At 37.7% G+C, this 22840-nt stretch overlaps 1 protein-coding gene across 4 annotated transcripts in view; it reads left to right on the top strand.

Annotated features, from left to right (window-relative positions):
- The window catches only part of TMEM168 (transmembrane protein 168), a 61380-nt gene extending 55268 nt beyond the window's left edge, over positions 1–6112 (top strand). For 3 of the 4 annotated variants that reach the window (XM_015469227.3, XM_015469223.3, XM_015469232.3), the window contains one exon: positions 1139–6112. In XM_015469227.3, the coding sequence (XP_015324713.1) occupies positions 1139–1686 (548 nt within the window). In that variant the 3' untranslated portion in view covers positions 1687–6112. 4 annotated transcript variants of the gene reach the window in all.
- The last annotated feature ends 16728 nt before the right edge of the window (positions 6113–22840 follow it).

The following is a 22840-nucleotide window of genomic DNA, read 5'->3' on the forward strand; positions in this document are numbered from 1 at the left end:
TTTATGATAAAACTCTCTCATAAGGTTATAATTATTTCCATTCCCTCAGTTTCATATTGTATACTATCTGAGGTAGCAGTGGGAAGATGATCTTTATATGTGATTTTTGTCCACATCCCTGCCCTTTCTTAGGATAAATCCCTGGAATTGGAAGGATTGGATTAGTGTACCATTTGAGACAGAGGCAGAACTAGAGTGAGGTGAGAATGGCAGATGCCTAGGGCACAAAATTTAATGGAGTACTAAAAATTAAATGATCAAATTTTAATACAGTGTTATTTAAAATTTTAATGCAAAAAAAAACCATACAATATGAACAAAATGTATAATAAGTAGCTGTAAGACAGCTTTCTTGGTCAGAAATATTTTTACCTTAGACATTTCTGGTATATGTTTTTTTTAATCCTTTGTTGTTTTGGGGTCTAAAATGGATTTAAAAATAAACCAGTTCCAAACTCTTGTTACTAGGAGGGAGAGTCTTTTTTATGTAGTAGGTACCATATATGAGGATAAGTTAACAGTTTATCAGAGATGTAAAACAGGGGTAAGCAAACTTTTTCTGTAAGGATCAGGTATTTTTGACTTGGTAGGCCATAAAATCCCTCTTGCAACTATACTTAGCTTTTTGTAGAATAAACGCAGTCATAGACATTTATAGAAACATGAAATTTAAATTTCCTGTAATTTTTACATTACAAACTTCTCAAAAAATTTTTTTACACCATTTAAAAATGTAAAATCAGTTCTTATCTCTCAGGCCATGCAAAACTTGTGGCAGGCTAGATATGACAAGTCATAATTTGCTGCCCAATGTAGAATATTAGCTTTGCTGTATAATTTCTTTTTACCAAATTTACCTTTATTAAATAATTTTCTTATTTTATCATAGCATATCTCTTTAATGTAAAAAACAGGATGATTGGATTTTTTAGTTTTTTTGGTTTGGTTTTTACTTGAAGTTGAAAGTCTATTTTCTGTTTCTGAAAATTCTTCTGAAAAGATATTTTGAAAAGAAGGCACCCTCTTTTTTTCTTACATATTTAACTTTAAAAACTTAAAGACAGTACACTCAAGACAAGAGAGTATTGTTAGTAAGACACTTAAATTCTTGCTCTACTGAACTTTCTTTTGTTCGCAGGTGGCGACATACTACGCCTTGACACACTTTTAGAATGGTGGCGAGAAAAGAATGGTTCCTTCTGTTCCCGACTTATTATCATATTAGACAGTGAGAATTCCACTCCTTGGGTGAAAGAAGTAAGAAAAATCAACGACCAGTATATTGCAGTGCAAGGAGCAGAGATGACAAAGACGATAGATATCGAAGAAGCTGACCCACCTCAGCTGGGTGACTTCACAAAAGACTGGGTAGAGTATAACTGCAACACCACTAATAACATCTGCTGGACTGAAAAGGGACGCACAGTGAAAGCAATATATGGCGTGTCAAAACGGTGGAGTGACTACACACTACACCTGCCAACAGGAAGCGATGTGGCCAAGCACTGGATGCTCTACTTTCCTCGTATTACATATCCACTAGTGCATCTGGCAAACTGGTTGTGTGGTCTGAACCTTTTTTGGATCTGCAAGACTTGTTTTAGATGCTTGAAAAGATTAAAAATGAGTTGGTTTCTTCCTGCTGTGCTGGATACAGGACAAGGCTTCAAACTCGTCAAATCTTAATTTGGAACCCAAAGTGGAATATTATTGAGAGTTTATTCTACCACTTATCACTAACTTGCCATTTTTTGTATATTGTACTTTTATTTGTAAAAAATATCTTGCTACTTCTGTAGCTGATCTTATTTTGTCTTTTCTCAAGTAATTATGGTATGTGTAAGGAGTTGGGAGTAAGCATTTTATACTAAAAGTAGTCAAAATGTTGACTTTGTCAATGCATAAGAGATGTTAAAAAATAATAACAATGCACTTTGAGGAATGTTTTGCATATGCCTCTGATTAGAAAGAAGACTTGTCCCAGCCCTGCAGCGGCCAATGAAGAATTATCAATGCCTTATTTTCTAGGCATAGATTAGAGAATGTAAACCAGACAATTTGTTTACTGTTATAAGAAAACTACCAGTTTGCTTACAGAAGATTATTTTTGTGAACAATAGGTTTGAGTTCAAAACCATTTGAAGAATTTCAGACTCACACTCAGAAAAGGGAAAAGGAAGAAGTCTGCTTAAAATGAGTATGTAAAATTTGCTTATCGTACATCACATTTAGACACTTGGCTGTGACCTGTTACCAGTATCGCAGAGAAGCCCAAAGCACTGTTTAGGTACAAACATTCTTCATATAGGTAACTGTAAGAAGCTAGAGCCTACAACTTGCTCCTCCATGCCTTGCTGGGAGCCTCTGAAAGCACTGGCAATTTTAAGAGTCTTTCTCAGGGTAACAATGTTTTCTTAATAAAAATGTTTTCAGCTACAAATTCCTCCCAAATAAATTGTCTTCCCTTTCAAAATGTAATTTTATGAAAGAAATGTAGCCATTTGTCATTGATTTAGGCTATTTTCAGTATTGAGAAATGATTTTGATCTCTGTAGAGTTAATGCTCTGTCATGAAAACAATTTTTCAGATCTCCTTTAGTGGTAACACTTTTTTCTATTTGAGGTCAAAGGATTGGAAACAGGGTCATTTTTTTTTTTCTTGTATACCTGTAATGTATTATGTAAAAAAGTATTCATACTGGTAATTTCAGTTAAGCATAATGGTGTGGTTATAATTTTTAAAACTTCAGTGTTTTATCTAATTAAAGTAGGCATAGATCAGGCTATCTCCTAAAAGGTCATTTACCTCCTATTCCTTTCTAATAATCCTAACATTCTAAGTTTTCATCTCTGAGAAATAACATGAAGGGAATAGATTTAAATTGGAGGATACTCTAATCTTTGCTGTTTAAATGGTGTAATCTCTCACCATAAAAGCCATTTTTTCCAGCCTCAGAGAGAGGAAATAATGCCTCTACCATTTTCTACCTGTGACTTGAAAGTAGCAGTTCTAGTTAGGAAGAAGTCACTTAGCGTCAGGGAACTTGTATACCACTATCTATGCAGCGTTGTTATATAGTCTGATTATTTCTGTGTTTTGAGTATGATTTTCCTAATGCTATGAATAAAATTTTGTCAAAAATTAATTTTTCACATAATTTGCAAACAATAGTTATTGAATATTTTAGTATATTAAAAGGGATAGTCAAAAAATATGCAAGTATTATTAGAGTTTATGGTTAGTAGGTCAGTTTGAAATTTTCTAATATTTGGTTACATATATATATCAACATCATCCAAATGAAATAGTATAGTGTTTCACTCCTACTCAGAAATAGCGTAGCAGACAAGCCAAGTGCTAAAACTATGAGCTTACAGCTACAAAAGTTTAATCAACATTAAGTAAAAACATCTTTTAAATTCCAAGCCAGTGTTGAGCAAATGAGCTTTAACTAAAGCGTATCCCTTTACTCTGAGAAAGCCAAATATAAAAGTATATCCTGTGTTGTTTATAAAGTGAAACTAAGATTTTACTAAAAATCACATTCAAAAGGTAGCAGACATTTTTACGTCACAAAGCTAATGCTTTGATATATTTTCTATAAAGTACAACTGAAAAAGGTCTGGGCTAAAAATGGGATTTGAGCCTACTTACTCACTTTGATGAAACAAAGTAACAGTTTGGAGAAGGAATATTACAGGAAAGATAATTGCTTACTTTTACCTAAGGATTCAAAAACAGATGTGACAGTGAGACTAATTTTCTTGTGGCCTCTGTTTAGGAAGGAGTTATTTAAAGTGATAGAAATTATGAAAGGGCAAAATTTTACCATGCCACTAAAAGAAATAGATAACGTGGAGATGTTTTTCAGCATACTGTTGACTTGTTTCCTTGTGTGGTACCTTGTTAAAAACCACAAAAAAAAGGTCTAAAAACATCTTTTAAAAAAAAAAAAAGCTATTATTTCATTCAAAATTTTGTTTAATTTGCTGTGACTAAACTCTTCTGGGACATTTGGATTTATCTTTTTTTGTATAGCTTTCTATCTCCCTCTTCTTAATATGAAATTCTAGAGAGAAGACCTTTTTCAGGAAACAATTTTTATGAAGTGTTTTCATAAGTTATACACTTTTTAAAAGCTACGTTGCTAATTAAAATGCATTTATATTTAATGCATTGGTGGGTAGAATTTTTTTGAACTAGAATCTTCATTAAAGTCTATTTGTAGCTGTACATTTTGTTTGTAACTTTTGGCTTAAATATGTTTACTGTTTGGGGTACTGAATTTTTTATAGGTATTCTTTCACATTTAGAGCCTAATCTCTTTCAAGGCAATGTTCTACATTACCTTTCCACAGGTGATGTGTTAATATTATATATGTCATAAGAAAATGACTTAATTTTAAGCATGTGATTAAGTATATTTGATTAAAAAAAAAGTATATTTGATAGCAAATGCTCAAAGGAGTTAATCTATGAGCACTTTTTAACATCTATATTGGAAGATACTAGACTGTCATCTGTTTTCAAGCAAAGGCTTACACATCTTGATATTTCTCATACAGTTTACCCAGAAGAGTGCCTTGCTTATTATAGGAGGTATTTTAAAAATATGTTTAACTGAGTGAATGAATTTAGATTCCTAAGGAGAAATTGGAATAATCTGATTGTAAATTATTACATTTCCTTAACAGTTTTACTTTAAGTGGGTATTATTTCAAGATCCTCATTGTTAACAATTACCAAAGACAATTACAGCATCGGTGAAAGGAAAACAAATGTCACATTTGTAGTTAAAGAGCAATAAGAATCAAGATTAGCGAAGGAAAAACTTTAAGATAGGTTTGATTGAAAACATACCTGATTATCACCAAACAGTAGCTCTTTCAAGGTTGAGTCCCTTTTCATTATGTCCTCCAGTACGATTGAATCTTTCATTGATATCCCATTAGAAACATAGATTGGAGATTTATCACAAATGGAAATTATTAGAAGTCTGATGAACAAAGAAAGCATTTGCCTGTGCCTATCAGTAACTACTAGATTGTAAAATCAGGAAAAAAAAAGGGGGGGGGGCCTCTGAACATAAGCAGTTTCATGACAAGCTAAGAAAACTAAAATCATCTCATCTTTGGCATATCCGCAATAGTTGGAACACATAGTTATAAAGTATGAAAGAATGAAATTTAACCAGCAATTATTTTGAGCAGCTATTTTTGTTGATAAACATTTACATTTATGTTTTTTAGGAACTATTACTTAGACCAAAGCTGATTCAAAACTGAACACTGTAGGCTGATTGCAAAGCTTTTTTAATAATATGTAAAAACCCTTTTGATTGATTTAAAAATTGAATTGGCCAGTCATCTTGTGTGATGACCTCACAATATTTTTTTTTTTTAACTATGAGCTTAATTTAGAGCAAGTGGACAAGTTTAGTAAACTTTTGTTGTTGCTGTTTGGTCTGGATCTAGAACTCTTGATCAATTTTAAATCGGTGTGGCAGGGTAAGTGAGGAACATGGCATATCTCCTTATGCAATGTTTACTCCATGTGAATTAAAAATATTTTTATATTAAAACATACCAACATACTGAGCAATATTTGATTAATTCTTAGTGTAAATCACAAGACTTGAAAGCAGTTTTAATCTTGCACTAGGTTCTTTGGGCGCAACTTTCAATGTTAATGGTATTCCATACAGAATATTAAAAAAAAAATCCTTTGTCATGTCTTGGAAATGCAAACAACACAGTGGATTTTCTTTAAATAAATAATTTTGTTTGAATATGGATGGAATTTCAGGTGGGTACCATCTTAATGCAACTTTAAAATAGGTATTTCTAGGTTCTTTGGAATCCTAATGCATATTGATTTCTTGTTCTACACAATTAGGTATTGTGGGGTGGGGATTTTGATTTATAGTCTATTATACATCCACATGCATTCATGCCCATTCTCACCTATTTCTCTCCTTCCTAATTAGAAGAGACACTGCTATGTTTTTTTCCAAAACCTAACCTCTGGCTTCTTTTCCCCCTTTCCACGTAAAATTCATCAGTAACAATAAAACTAATTCATCAGTAACAATAAAAATGTCAATGCCTATCATCTATTGAATGTTTATTATGTTCTAGTCACTGTGCTAAGCACTTCCATATACATGATTTTATTAAATTCTCACAACCACTTTTTATGATGGGTATACTTTTATGAATAAAAGGAAGCTGAGGAAATGAACTTAAGTAACTCTCCCCAAATGACACAGCTATGGCTGGCTAAGAAACTGCGTCTCAAACTGAGCTTTAAGCCAGATTTTATACTGTGGGACTCCCACATACCAAAACAAAGTTTTACGCAGGTATAAATACCTACATGCCCTTGGAGAACTATTTGCATATTTTGTCAAGGGGGTAAACACCTGACTATAAGCACATAGGGCTTTCCTGGTGGTTCAGCAGTAAAGAACCTGCCTGCAAAGCAGGAGACATGGATTCGATCCCTGGGTCAAGAAGATCCCCTGAAGAAGGAAATGGTAACTCAAATCCAGTATTCTTGCCTAGGAAATCCCATGGACAGAGGAGGCTGGCAGGCTCCAGTCCATGGGATCACAGGAATTGGACACAACTTAGCGACTACACCATCACCACTGTAAGAATGTAAGTATAGGGAAGATAGGCAATTAGTCGATACAAAGACCTTCAGTTATTAACTATGCTAATTAATACCAACTCCATTTCTCGGCTTCTTAATTTTCTAGCAGTCTCTGATGCTGAAGGCTTTTTGGAGTTGTACTGGGCTGCTCAGACACACCTCCCCAGGGGCATCTTCTGCCAGGCTGCTAAGCTACTACTTGCTTTTCTCTGCCACCCAGTTCATACTCTTACACCCATTCTGTCTTCTGGAGGTGTGCTGAAATCTCTGGTCTGGCAATCAGTTCAGTTCAGTTGCTCAGTCGTGTCCAACTCTTTGCGTGTCCAACCCCATGAATCGCAGCACGCCAGGCCTCCCTGTCCATCACCAACTCCCGGAGTTCACCCAGACTCATGTGCATGGAGTCGGTGATGCCATCCAGCCATCTCATCCTCTGTCGTCCCCTTCTGCCCCCAATCCCTCCCAGCATCAGGGTTTTTTTTCCAGTGAGTCAACCCTTCACATGAGGTGGCCAAAGAATTGGAGTTTGAGCTTTAGCATCAGTCCTTCCAATGAACACCCAGGACTGATCTCCTTTAGGATGGACTGGTTGGATCTCCTTTAGGATGGACTGGTTGGATCTCCTTGCAGTCCAAGGGACTCTCAAGAGTCTTCAACACCACAGTTCAAAAGCATCGATTCTTTGGCGGCGCTCAGCTTTAGATCCCCCCTATTCCCCACATCTTGATGGTATGTGTTAGAATTGGAGCTGCCATGGACTGGGAGATTTTGCCGTTGGAGATTTTGCAGGAAAGAGGAAACCAGCCAAACTTTTGACAACACTATGGGCTTGTGAGATGGGTTTGCAAGGGTAGTAACTGCTTGCATAATCCTTCCCCCTTTCCCTGGAATTTTGTCAAGGAAGTGGCAGTGGAGGAGGGCCTTGTAAGCGAAGAGAATTCATGCAGCTTTGCCCGTCACACTTAATTGCCATGGTTGGAATCGAATTTGAATGCAAACTATGTAAAATAGACATTTTCAAACACTTTTTAGTTCAAACACTAAAAAGATGAAATCACTGGCTATCTCAGCAGATGAGGCTTGGGAGTTTACGAACTGAGCTAACGGAAGGTGAACTCAATCTAATTAAACCTTTGGCTCAGCTCTGACTCAGTTCAACTTGTGGGAGATTCTGAAGGGTAAGTCCTTCACACTAACCACCTAGAATCTTTGTGACCCTATAGACTATACAGTCCATGGAATTCTCCAGGCCAGAATACTGGAGTAGGTAGCTGTTCTCTTCTCCAGGGGGTCTTCCCAACCCAGGTCTCCCACATTGCAGGCGGATTCTTTACCAGCTGAGCCATAAGGGAAGCCCAAGAATACTGGAGTGGGTAGCCTATCCCTTCTCTTCAGCGAATATCTTCCTGACCTAGGAATCGAACCAGGGTCTCCTGCATTGCAGGCGGAACCTAGAATGAAAGGCATGCCATGTCTGCACAGACACCAATTACACTTTACACTGTTCTTATATACATAATACAGACCAAAAAAGGGAAGGAACTGGATCCTTTATCAAGAGTAAGCAGTCAAGACAGACTTGTAGATTACTCACACACATGAATTTTCAAGCCAAATAGATGATACTAGGACTACTAATAAATATACCAGAAAATTTTAAATCACTGGGTGGTACGTGGGGGGGTGGGGGTCAGTCCCTAGCAGGAGGTGTCAGAATGTATAGCAGGAACCACAAAGAGGACCAATGTGGCATAGGCTAAGGAGGGCATCCACACCAGGGACTGAGAGAGATGATGGGAGATTGGTTACATAAGGATTTATCAAATATGAAAATATTTTTAAGATAATGGGAGGAGATTCTCCTGTTAAAGGAAATTGCAAACATGGAGAGAACTAGAATTGTCAAAGTTGTTGGAGAGAGGAAGTATTAGATATAGAAATTAATGTAGAGGTAATATGTGTAACGAAATTTGTGTTTTTATATGTATAGGCCCTAGCTTTGTTTACTATGAAGGTGTGCAATTACTAGTGCCCGCACAGCAATGCACACACTTAGATCCCAAATCTGAATGTTATTCTGAGTATTATTCGCCACTGAAAAGGATGCAAGGCTCTCTGGAGAAATAACTAATTACTTCTGCTGGAGCAGAAAAAGAACATAATGAGCCTGGAATATATTAGTTCCAGAGGGCTTGGACGACTTGAGCATTAGGGAATTAAGTGCTCATACTGATATATATATATATATATATATATATATATATATATATATATATATATATAACATAGTATATTAAGTCACTCAGTTGCGTCCGACTCTTTGCGACCCCATGGACTGTGGTCTACCAGGCTCCTCCATCCGTCCATGGGATTTACATATACATATATATGAATATCGGAGAAGGCAATGGCACCCCACTCCAGTACTCTTGCCTGGAAAATCCTATGGACAGAGGAGCCTGGTAGGCTGCAGTCCATGGGGTCGCTAAGAGTCAGACACGACGGAATGACTTCACTTTCACTTTTCACTTTCATGCATGGGAGAAGGAAATGGCAACCCACTCCAGTGTTCTTGCCTGGAGAATCCCAGGGACAGGGGAGCCTGGTAGGCTGCCGTCTATGGGGTCACACAGAGTCGGACACGACTGAAGTGACTTAGCATAGCATAGCATATATGAATATCTATGTGTGTGTATATATATATACACACACACACATACATATGTATTTCATGACTAGTGAAGAGGATAATACAGTTCTATGAAAGACCTACAAAACCTTCTAGAACTAACACCCAAAAAAGATGTCCTTTTCATTATAGGGGACTGGAATGCAAAAGTAGGAAATCGAAACACCTGGAGTAACAGGCAAATTTGGCCTTGGAGTACAGAATGAAGCAGGGCAATGGCTAAAAGAGTTCTGCCAAGAGAATGGTCATAGCAAACACCCTCTTCCAACAACACAATGGTCATAGCAAACACCCTCTTCCAACAACACAAGAGAAGACTCTACACATGGACATCACCAGATGGTCAACACCGAAAACAGACTGATTATATTCTTTGCAGCCAAAGATGGAGAAGCTCTATACAGTCAGCAAAAACAAGACCAGGAGTTGACTGTGGCTCAGATCATGAACTCCTTATTGCCAAATTCAGACTTAAATTGAAGAAAGTAGGGAAAACCACTAGACCATTCAGGTATGACCTAAATCAAATACTTTATGACTATACAGTGGAAGTGAGAAATAGATTTAAGGGACTAGATCTGATAGACAGAGTGCCTGATGAACTATAGATGGAGGTTCGTGACATTGTACAGGAGACAGGAATCAAGACCATCCCCAAGAAAAAGAAATGCAAAAAAGCAAAATGGCTGTCTGAGGAGGTCTTACAAATAGCTGTGAAAAGACGGTAAGCAAAAGAGAAAAGGAAAGATATAGCCATTTGAATGCAGAGTTCCAAAGAATAGCAAGGAGAGATAAGAAAGTCTTCCTCAGTGATCAATGCAAAGAAATAGAGGAAAACAACAGAATAGGAAAGACTAGAGATCTCTTCAAGAAAATTAGAGATACCATGGGAACATTTCATGCAAAGATAGGCTCGATAAAGGACAGAAATGGTATGGACCTAACAGAAGCAGAAGATATTAAGAAGTGGCAAGAATACACAGAAGAACTGTACAAAAAAGATCTTCACGACCCAGATAATCATGATGGTGTGATCACTCACCTAGAGCCAGACATCCTGGAATATGAAGTCAAGTGGGCCTTAGGAAGCATCCCTACGAACAAAGCTAATGGAGGCAATGGAATTCCAGTTGACCTGTTTCAAATCCTGAAAGATAACGCTGTGAAAGTGCTGCACTCAATATGCCAGCAAATTTGGAAAACTCAGCAGTGGCCACAGGACTGGAAAAGGTCAGTTTTCATTCCAATCCCAAAGAAAGGCAATGCCAAAGAATGCTCAAACTACCACACAATTGCACTCATCTCACACGCTAGTAAAGTAATGCTTAAAATTGTCCAAGCCAGGCTTCAGCAATACATGAACTGTGAACTTCCAGATGTTCAAGCTGCTTTTAGAAAAGGCAGAGGAACCAGAGATCAAATTGCCAACATCCTCTGGATCATTGAAAAAGCAAGAGAGTTCCAGAAAAACATCTATTTCTTCTGTATTGACTATGCCAAAGCCTTTGACTGTGTGGATCACAATCAACTGTGGAAAATTCTGAAAGAGATGGGAATACCAGACCACCTGACCTGCCTCTTGAGAAACCCATATGCAGGTCAGAAAGCAACAGTTAGAACTGGAGATAGAATAACAGACTGGTTCCAAATAGGAAAAGGAGTACGTCAAGGCTGTATATTGTCACCCTGCTTATTTAACTTATATGCAGAGTACATCATGAGAAATGCTGGGCTGGAGGAAGCACAAGCTGGCATCAAGATTGCTGGGAGAAATATCAATAACCTCAGATATGCAGATGACACCACCCTTATGGCAGAAAGTGAATAAGAACTAAAGAGCCTCTTGATAAAAGTGAAAGAGGAGAATGAAAAAGTTGGCTTAAAGCTCAACATTCAGAAAACTAAGATCATGGCATCCATCCTATCACTTCATGGCAGATAAATGGGGAAACAGTGGAAACAGTGGCTGACTTTATTTTTCTGGGATCCAAAATCACTGCAGATGGTGATTGCAGCAATGAAATTAAAAGACACTTACTCCTTGGAAGGAAAGTTATGACCAACCTAGGTAGCATATTAAAAAGCAGAGACATTACTTTGCCAACAAAGGTCCGTCTAGTCAAGGCCTATGGTTTTCCTGTGGTCATGTATGGATGTGAGAGTTGGACTGTGAAGAAAGCTGAGCACCAAAGAATTGATGCTTTTGAACTGTGGTGTTGGAGAAGACTCTTGAGAGTCCCTTGGACTGCAAGGAGATCCAACTAGTCCATTCTAAAGGAGATCAGTCCTGGGTGTTCATTGGAAGGAATGGTGCTAAAGCTAATTTCCAATACTTTGGCCACTTGATGTGAAGAGCTGACTCATTGGAAAAGACCCTGATGCTGGGAAAGATTGAGGGCAGGAAGAGAAGGGGATGACAGAGGATGAGATTGTTGGATGGCATCATCGACTCGATGGACATGGGTTTGGGTAGACTCCAGGAGTTGGTGATGTACAGGGAGGCCTGGCGTGCTGCGGTTCATGGGGTCGCAAAGAGTCGGACATGACTGAGCGACTGAACTGAACCGATGAGGATATTGTATTAAAATAAGGTATGTATTAAAAAGCCAATAGAGGAGATAAAATAGAATACTAAATATATGTATGTGCACGCATGCACACACACACACACACACATATTTGATTCTAAAGAAAGTAGGAAAGAAAGAACAGAGAACCATTAGGAAAAATAGAAAACAAATAGATAGCAAATTTAAAATGAACCTTATTGATAAGTATTGTTGTTTAGCTGCTAAATTTTATCTGACTCTGGGACTCCATGGACTAGAGCCCTAGCCCACCAGGCTCCTCTGTCTGTGGGATTTTCCAGGCAACAATACTGGAGTGGGATGCCATTTCCTTCTCTAGGGGATCTTCCCAACCCAGGGATGGAACCTGCATTGATAGGTGGATTCTTTATCCCTAAGCCACCAGGGCTTTCCCATTGATAAGTACATTGAATGTAAATAAACTAATGGCTTCAATTAAAAGAGATTTGGGTTTCCCTGTGGTCCAGTGCTTGAGTCCATCTTGCAATGCAGGGGACACTGTTCAATTCCTGTGCCATAACTACTGAGCCTGTGTTCTAGAGCTCACATGCCACAACTACTAAAACCCTCTGGGCAAGAGTCAGTGCTCTGCAACAAGAGAAGCCACTGCAATGAGAAGCCATGATAAAGAGTAGCCCCAGCTCACTGCAACTAGAGAAAGCTCAGCACAGTTAACATTTTGGCTTAACACAACAAAAACTTAAGTTTTTGTTGCAGTAGGCTCACTGCAGGATATTTAACAGCATCTGTGACCTCTACTCACTAGATACCAGAAACACCATTCCTTTCCCTTCAGTTGTGACAACAAAAATTTTCTCCAGGTATTTCCAAATGTGCCCTGAGGGACAAAATCACCCCTGATTGACAATGTTAACCACCCCAACACTCAAATCATAGGTGTCCCAGAAGAAGAAAGGGCATGAGAAAATACTTGAGGAGATAATAGCTGAAAACTTCCCTAAAATGGGGAAGGAAATAGCCACCCAAGTTCAAGAAACCCAGAGAGCCCCAAAGCAGGATAAACCCAAGGCAAAACGCCCCAAAACACATATTAATCAAACTAATGAAGATCAAACACAAAGAGCAAATATTAAAAGCAGCAAGGGAAATGCAACAAATAACACACAAGGGGCTCCCCATAAGGATAACAGCTGATCTTTCAATAGAAACTCTTCAGGCCAGAAGGGAATGGCAGGACATACTTAAAGGGAAAAACCTACAACCCAGATTACTGTACCCAGCAAGGATCTCATTCAGATATGAAGGAGAAATCCAAACCTTTACAGACAAGCAAAAGCTGAGAGAATACAGCACCACCAAACCAGTTTTTCAACAAACACTGAAGGATTGTCTCTAGACACAAAACACAGAAAGGTTTACAAAATCGAACCCAAAACACCAAAGTAAATGGCAATTGGATCATACTTATCAATATTTACCTTAAATGTAAATGCGTTGAATGCCTCAACCAAAAGACAAAGACTGGCTGAATGGATACAAAAACACGACCCCTGTATATGCTGTTTACAACAGACCCATCTCAAACCGAGGGACACATACAGACTGAAAGTGAAGGGCTGCTACTGCTAAGTCACTTCAGTCGTGTCCAACTCTGTGTGACCCCATAGACGGCAGCCCACCAGGCTCCCCCGTCCCTGGGATTCTCCAGGCAAGAACACTGGAGTGGGTTTCCATTTCCTTCTCCAATGCATGAAAGTGAAAAGTGAAAGTGAAGTCGCTCAGTTGTGTCTTAGCGACCCCATGACTACAGCCTACCAGGCTCCTCCATCCATGGGGTTTTCCAGGCAAGAGTACTGGAGTGGGGTGCCATTGCTTCTCCAAAGTGAAGGGCTAGAAAAAGATATTTCATGCAAATGGAGACCAAAGGAAAGCAGGAGTAGCAATACTCATATCAGATAAAATAGACTTTGAAATAAAGACCGTGAAAAGAGACAAAGAAGGACACTGCATAATGATCAAAGGATCAATCCAAGAAGAAGATATAACAATTCTAAATATATATGTACCCAAATATATAGGAGCACCTCAATGCATAAGGCAAATGCTAACAAGTATGAAAGGAGAAATAAACAGTATCTTCAATAATAGCAGGAGACTTTAATACCCCATTCACGCCTATGGATGGATCAACCAAACAGAAAATTAGCAAGGAAACACAAGAGATAAATGATACAATGGACCAGTTAGACCTAATTGATATCTATAGGACATTTCACCACAGAACAATGAATTTCATCTTTTTCTCAAGTGCACATGTAACATTCTCCAGGATAGATCACATCCTGGGTCATAAATCTAGCTTTGGTAAATTCAAAAAAATTGAAATCATTTCAAGCATCTTTTCTGATCACAGTGTGGTAAGATTAGATGTCAACTACAGGAAAAAAGCTATTAAAAATACAAACATATGGAGGCTAAACAACACACTTTTGAATAACCAACAAATTGTGTAAGAAACCACAAAGGAAATCAAAATATGCATAGAAACAAATGAAAATGAAAATACAACCCAAAACCTATGGGATATAGTAAAAGCAGTGCTGAGGAAGGTTCATAGAAATACAAGCTTACCTAAAGAAACAAGAGAAAAATCAAATAAATAACCTAACTTTACACCTAAAGCAACTAGGAAAAGAAGAAATGAACCCCAGGGTTAGTTCCCTGGTGGCTCAGACAGTAAAGTATCTGTCTGCAATGCAGGAGACCCAGGTTCAGTCCCTCAGTCAGGAAGATACCCTGGAGAAGGAAATGGCAACCCACTCCAGTATTCTTACCTGGAAAATTCCATGGATGGAGGAGCCTGGTGGGCTATAGTCCATGGGGTCACAAAGAGTTGGACATGACTGAGCGACTTCACTTTCACTTTCAGGGTTAGTAAAAGGAAAGAAATCATAAAAATTAGGGCAGAAATAAATGAAAAAGAAACAAAGGAGACTATAGCAAAAATCAACAAAACTAAAAGCTGGTTCTTTAAGAAGATAGATAAAATAGATACACCATTAGCCAGACTCATCAAGAAAAAAAGGGAGAAGAATCAAATCAATAAAATTAGAAATGAAAATGAAGAAATCACAACACAGAAATACAGACACAGAAATACTAAGGATCATAAGAGACTACTATCAGCAACTATATGCCAATAAAATGGACAACTTGGAATAACTGGATGAATTCTTAGAAAAGTATAACCTTCCAAAACTGAACCAGAAAGAAATAGAAAATCTTAACTGACCCATCACAAGCACAGAAATTAAACTGTAATAAAAAAAATCTCCCAACAAACAAAAGCTCAGGACCAGATGGCTTCATAGGTGAATGCTACCAAAAATATAGAGAAGAGCTAACACCTATCCTACTCATACTCTTCCAGAAAATTTCAGAGGAAGGTAAACTGCCAAACTCATTCTATGAGGCCACCATCACCCTAATACCAAAACCAGACAAAGATACCACAAAAAAGAAAACTACAGGCCAATGTCACTGATGAACATAGATGCAAAAATCCTCAACAAAATTCTAGCAAACAGAATCCAACAACATATTAAAAAGATCATACATCATGACCAAGTGGGCTTTATCCCAGGGATGGAAATCTTCAATCTTTGCAAATCAATCAATGCAATACACACTAACAAATTGAAAAATAAAAACTGTATGATTATCTCAATGGATGCAGAGAAAGCCTTTGACAAAATTCAACACCCATTTATGATAAAAAGTTCCAGAAAGCAGGCATAGAAGGAACATACCTCAACATAATCAAAGCCATCTATGTTAAGTCCACAGCAAACATTATCCTCAATGGCAAAAAACTGAAAGCATTTCCCCTAAAGTCAGGAACAAAACAAGGGTGCCCACTCTCACCATTACTATTCAACATAGTTTTGGAAGTTTTAGCCACAGCAGTCAGAGAAAAAAAAGAAATAAAAGGAATCCAGATTGGAAAAGAAGAAGTAAAACTCTCACTGTTTGCAAATGACATGATCCTCTACACAGAAAACCTTGAAGACACCACCAGAAAATTACTAGAGCTCATCAATGAATACAGTAAAGTTGCAGGATATAAAATTAATACACAGAAATTCCTTGCATTCCTATGCACTAACAATGAGAAAACAGAAAGAAAAATTAAGGAAACAATTCCATTCACCGATTCACCATTGCAATAAAAATAATAAAATACTTAGGAATAAATTTACCTAAAGAAACAAAAGACCTATATATAGAAAACTATAAAACACTGATGAAAGAAATCAAAGAGGACACAAACAGATGGAGAAATATACCATGCTCATGGATTGGAAGAATCAATATAGTGAAAATGAGTATACTACTCAACTACTACTACTACTACCAAGTCGCTTCAGTCATGTCCGACTCTGTGCAACCCCATAGATGGCAGCCCACCAGGCTCCGCCATCCCTGGGATTCTCCAGGCAAGAACACTGGAGTGGGTTGCCATTTCCTTCTCCAATGCATGAAAGTGAAAAGTGAAAGTGAAGTCGCTCAGTCATGTCCGACTCTTCGTGACCCCATGGACTGCAGCCCACCAGGCTCCTCCATCCATGGGATTTTCCAGGCAAAAGTACTGGAGTGGGGTGCCATTGCCTTCTATAAATTCAATGCAATCTCTATCCTGCTACCAATGGTATTTTTCACAGAACTAGAACAAATAATTTCACAATTTGTATGGAAACATAAAAAACCTCAAATAGTCAAAGCAATCTTGAGAAAGAAGAATGGAATTGGAGGAATTAACCTGCCTGACTTCAGACTATACTACAAAACTACAGTCATCAAGACAGTATGGTACTGGCACAAAGACAGACATACAGATCAATGGAACAAAATAAAAAGCCCAGAGATAAATCCACACATCTATGGACACCTTATTTTTGACAAAGGAGGCAAAAATACACAATGGAGAAAAGACAATCTCTTTAACAAGCGTGCTGGGAAAACTGGTCAACCACCACCAAGAATGAAACTAGAACACACTTTCTAACACCATACACAAAAATAAACTAAAAATGGATTAAAGATCTAAATGTAAGACCAGAAACTAAAAAACTCCTAGAGGAAGACCTATGCAAAACACTCTCTGACATAAATCACAGCAACATCCTCTATGACCCCACCTCCCAGAAATTAATGGAAGTAAAAGCAAAAATAAACAAATGGGACCTAATTAAACTTAAAAGCTTTTGCACAATGAAGGAAACTATAAGCAAGGAAAAAATACAGCATTCAGAATGGGAGAAAATAATAGCAAATGAAGCAACTGAAAAAGAATCTCAAAAATATGCAAGCAACTCCTGCAGCTCAATACCAGAAAAATAAACAACCCAATCAAAAAATGGGCCAAAGAACTAAACAGACATTTCTCCAAAGAAGACATACAAATGCCTAACAAACACATGAAAAGATGCTCAATATCACTCATTATCAAAGAAATGCAAATCAAAACTACAATGAGGTACCATCTCACACCGTTCAGAATGGCTGCTATCAAAAGTCTACACACAATAAATGCTGGAGAGTGTGCGGAGAAAAGGGAACCCTCTTACATTGTTAGTAGGAATGCAAACTAGTACAGTCACTATGGAGAACAGTGTGGAGATTCCTTAAAAAACTGAAAACAGAACTGCCATATGACCCAGCAAGCCCACTGCTAGGCATACACACCAAGGAAACCAGAACTGAAAGAGATACATGTACCCCAATGTTCATCACAGCACTGTTTACAATAGCTAGGACATGGAAGCAACCTAAATGTCCATCAGCAGATGAATGGATAAGAAAGATGTGGTACAAAAATACAATGGAATATTACTCAGCTATCAAAAAGACTGCATTTGAGTCAGTTCTAATGAGGTGGATGAAAATGGAGCCTTTATACAGAGTACAGTAAGTCAGAATGAAAAACACCAATACAGTATATTAACACATATATATGGAATTTAGAAAGATGGTAACAACAACCCTATATATGAGACAGCAAAGAGACACAGATATAAAGAAAAGACTTTTGGACTCTGTGGGAGAAGGTGAAAGTGGGATGATTTGAGAGAACAGCATTGAAACATGTATATTACCATATGTGAAATACATAACCAGTCCAAGTTCGATGCATAAAACAGGGCACTCAAAGCTGGTGCACTGGGACAACCCAATGGGATGTCCCAGAGGGATGAGGGTGGGGGGTTTGGGACCGGGGGACATGTACACCTGTGGCTGATTCATGTCAATATATGGCAAAAACTACCACAATATTGTAAAGTAATTAGCCTCCAATTAAAATTAATTCATTAATTTAAAAAAAATCACCCCTGATTGAGAACTACCTGACTAGATGAAAACCAAGATCCAACAATATGCTGCACATTCTTAAAGGGAAAGGATGCAAATACTAATTATAAGAAAACTGGTATGATTATATTAATACCAGATAATGCAGATTTGAAGATGAAGGGCATTTGCAGAAGTAGAAATAGTTCATAATGATAAAGAGAATCTACCTATTAAAAGGACATAAATGTTCATGCACCTAATAACAGAGCCTCAAAATACATGGACAGACTATAAGAAAATCTATAGTCATATTTGGAGACTGAAACACTGCTCTTTAATTAATTGGCAGCGTAACTAGATGAAGATCAGGAAGGTTATATAAGATTTGAACAATGCATTTAACTAACTTGACTTAAATGATACTTCTAGTATTCTAGAACTGTTCTTAGTATTCTAGAGTATATTCAATAACTGCAGAGTATACATTCTTTTCAAGTGTACTTGGAATGTTTACCAAGATAGACCATATGCTGGGCCAAAATGTAAGTCTCATTAAATTACAAATGATTGCAATCAAACAAAATATTTTCTATGACAACATAAATAAATAATGAAAAGGCATCTACAGAAGTCTTCAAAGTTTTAGAAAAATACCATATTTCTAAGTAACTGCTGGGTCAAAACCAAATCACAGGATAATTTTAAAGTATTTAAAATTAAACTTCAAAGTTCTTCAAAACAGTTTGTTTTCATACCCCTCTTTCTCAGGACCAACTGGTTTTAGATAGTCCCCCCCCAAAAAGCTTCATTACAATCATTCAATTGCTTTTGAATCCTTGGGCAGTCACCCTTTGTTTTTAATCTCACACCTGTAGGAATGGAAAACCTAAAAAAAAGTAGTAAATGTTAAACTCACAGTTTATTATTCAGAGATAGGTGTAAAATAAATACAGATTTCCATCTTCCCTTATTTTATAAGCCCAGAAATCATTTTTAGTGTAGAGGATATTAGGGTTGCAGAAAATTATGGTTATAATTAGCTTTTTGCAAGTCATGTTTTTGCAACTAGGAATGATGTAATAATGTTAACTATGTTGTGAAAAGGAATTATTTTAGTGTTAGATTTTGATCAAGCTAAAATTTAAAAAAAATATCTAGACATGTGAGTGAAATTGCAGGAGAAAAAAAGAAAAATCTAAAGCAACCAGTATTTTTTAAAGGATAGGTTATCTTCAAAGAAGCAAAATGTATACTAATAACATTATTGGAGAAGGCAATGGCAACCCACTCCGGTACTCTTGCCTGGGAAATCCCATGGACGGAGGAGCCTGGTGGGCTACAGTCCATGGGGTCGCGAAGAGTCAGACACGACTGAATGACTTCACTTTCACTTTTCACTTTCATGCATTGGAGAAGGAAATGGCAGCCTACTCCAGTATTCTTGCCTGGAGAATCCCAAGGACGGAGGAGCCTGGTGGGCTGCCATCTATGGGGTTGCACAGAATCGGACACAACTGACGTGACTTAGCAGTAGCAGCAGCAATAACATTATTTAAGCAACAGCGACAAGAATAATCAACGGGCAATAGAATTACACAATCAATATGCAGAAAGAAAATAATGACCAACATAGGAAGTCTACACCCAGGACTTCCTATGACAGAGTGGATAAGAATCCACGCAGCAAATGCAGGGAACATGGGTTTGATCCCTGGTCCAGGAAGAGTCCACCTGGAGCTACTAAGCCTATGTATCATAATTAATGAGCCTGTGCTGCAGAGTTGAGGAACCACTGTTACTGAGCCTGAATGCTGCAACTATTGAAGCATGTTCACCTACAGCCTGTCCTCCTCAACAGAAGAAGCCACTATGGTGAGAAACCTGTGCACTGCAATGAAAACCCAGCAGAACCAAAACTAAATAGAATTTTTTTTTTAAAGTCTACACCCAGCACAAATATCCTTCAGAAACGAACATGAAATAAAGACATTGTTAGGCAGCAACCCAATGGACATGAATTTGAGCAGACTCCAGGAGATAGCGGAGGACAGAGAAGCCTGGTGTGCTGTAGTCCATGGGGTCGCAAAGAGTTGGACACTGAACAAGGTAAAAATTTAGAGAATTTGCTACCAGTAGACCTTCAGTTAGGAATTAAGTATATTCTTTGGGCAGAAGCAAATGATACTGGTTAGGAGGTTAGCTATGCAGGAAGCAAAGAATTCCCAAGAGAACCATAAATACATGGTAAATCTAAATGAATATTGACTATGTAAAGTAATAACAACCTGTGGTTTAAAGTATCTTGACAGTCGCTCAGTCATGTTCGACTCTTTTCGACCCCATGGACCGTAGCCTGCCAGGCTCCTCTGTCCATGGGATTCTCCAGGCAAGAATACTGGAGTGGGTTGCCATTCCCTCTCCAAGGGTTTAAAGTATAGAGAGTATTAAAAGCATAGGTAAATAACAGCATAATGATTGTATTTTCCTGTTGGAGTGTTAAAAGTACTAATTAACTTATAATTTCTAGGATTAAAAAATACCTAACTTTCAGACTAACAGAGTAAAAACTAGAATTAAAACTTGTGACTTTCATAAAAAAAGGAAAAAAGAGGTGAAAAAAGAACACAGAAAGGGCAGGATAAATAGAAGTCATGTAAGATGATAGATTTAAATCCACATTTACTGTTTTAAGACTTAGAGCACAGTACATGGGAGTCTGACAGAAAAGAGTAACTGACTTAATCACTTTGTCCTAGTGAAAATGAAAGTCATTCAGCCATGTCGAACTCTTTGGAATTCTCCAGGCCAGAATACTGGGAGTTGGTAGCCTTTTCCTTCTTCAGGGGATCTTCCCAACCCAGGGATTGAACCCAGGTCCCCCACCTCGCAGACGGATTCTTTACCAGCTGAGTCACCAGGGAAGCCCAAGAATACTAGAGTGGGTAGCCTATCCCTCCTCCAGTGGATCTTCCTGACCCAGGAATTAAACGGGGGTCTCTGGCATTGCAGGTGGATTCTTTACCAACTGAGCTACTAGGGAAGCTAAGAAGTCCTCTTTAGTAAGTTCCCAAAAATGGCAGTTTAAAAATGCTACTTCATGAACACTTTAGGTATCAGAGCAGCAACAAGGCACTCTGCATCCATTCTATCTTTTTATCCTCACAATGAACTCCCTACTTGGAGGTGAGGATTGCCAGAGGGTGCTCAGTCAGAAAGCGACCAAACAGGATTCAAAACAGCTCAAACTCATCCCAACCTGAGCATACATCCCACCATGACACAATTCCTACCATTTTATAAGTCTAGTTTGGTCATGTTGTTTAAATATATCTTAAGCTTTTAACTGCTCAGAAGAAACAGATGGACAAACGTTTTGCAACAAACCCAACTTTTAAAAATTAAAATTCCTAAGATTCCTCTAAGTTAAATAAACAGATTTTTAAGACAAACATACCAAACTTAGCCTATAGTCATGTGCACAGCTACTCATATTCAAAGCAAGCATTTACAGAGATGCTATGCATCCTATATTTTTCCATTTTGTGGCCCACACTGCATATGCATTTCAGTTTCTACTTGGATATCCATTTAATTCTGCCAAGAATATGCATTCATTTCTTGTTAAAAGTAGAGTTTTCATTTCTGAAATGATTTATAAGGGAGGACAATGTAATTACATTAGAAGACATTTTAATTTGCAAATTCATTTCCAGCCAAGATTTGTGCAAAATAAAATCTAATTTATGCCAAAGAATATCAAACATGCTAATCAATTTTTTTAATGACTTCCCAAGAAGAAACTGGTGTTGGTTATGATTTTTTACACAGCACTGTTATCTTCCAACCATATTGCTTTTTAAAAGTATTCAATTTATTTTTATGCTCTTTCAGTAATGAGGATTGTGTTATCTATTTACCACAAAATGAGAACTTTGTTGCTCAAATGATAAAAAAAGGAAGATTTTGATTGTTTTCTTTCAAGTCACTTATTTCCAGGTACATTCACTTTTATTTCTGTCACTTTTTTTTTTCCTACTGCTTAATCCCTAGTGCCTTCTATACTAATCTGTTAATTTTATATTATTCATACTGTTCATGGAAGAATTGATGCTTTTGAACTTAGTGTTGGAGAAGATTCCTGAGAGTCCCTTGGACTCCAGGGAGATCAAACCAGTCAATCCTAAAGGAAATCAGTCCTGAATATTCATTGGAAGGACTATGCTAAAGATGAAACTCTAATACTTTGGCCACTGATGTGAAGAACTGACTCATTGGAAAAGACCCTGATGCTGGGAAAGATTGAAGGCAGGAGGAGAAAGGGAAGACAGAGGATGAGATGGTTGGATGGCATCACCGACTCGATGGACATGAGTTTGAGCAAGTTCCGGGAGTTGATGATGTATAGGGAAGCCTGGCGTGCTGCAGTCCATGGGGTTGTGAAGAGTCAGACATGATTGAGCGACTGAACTGAACTGACATATTATTCAATATAATGCTGAAGTGACTATAGCTTGTCCCAAGACCATTACAAGAGAACAAGTTGGAGAAAGAAAAATTGTCACTAGAAAAGATAAATGGATGACACACTGGACCTTA

The sequence above is a fragment of the Bos taurus genome, chromosome 4, assembly GCF_002263795.3.
Source record: "Bos taurus isolate L1 Dominette 01449 registration number 42190680 breed Hereford chromosome 4, ARS-UCD2.0, whole genome shotgun sequence".
Taxonomy (NCBI): domain Eukaryota; kingdom Metazoa; phylum Chordata; class Mammalia; order Artiodactyla; family Bovidae; genus Bos; species Bos taurus.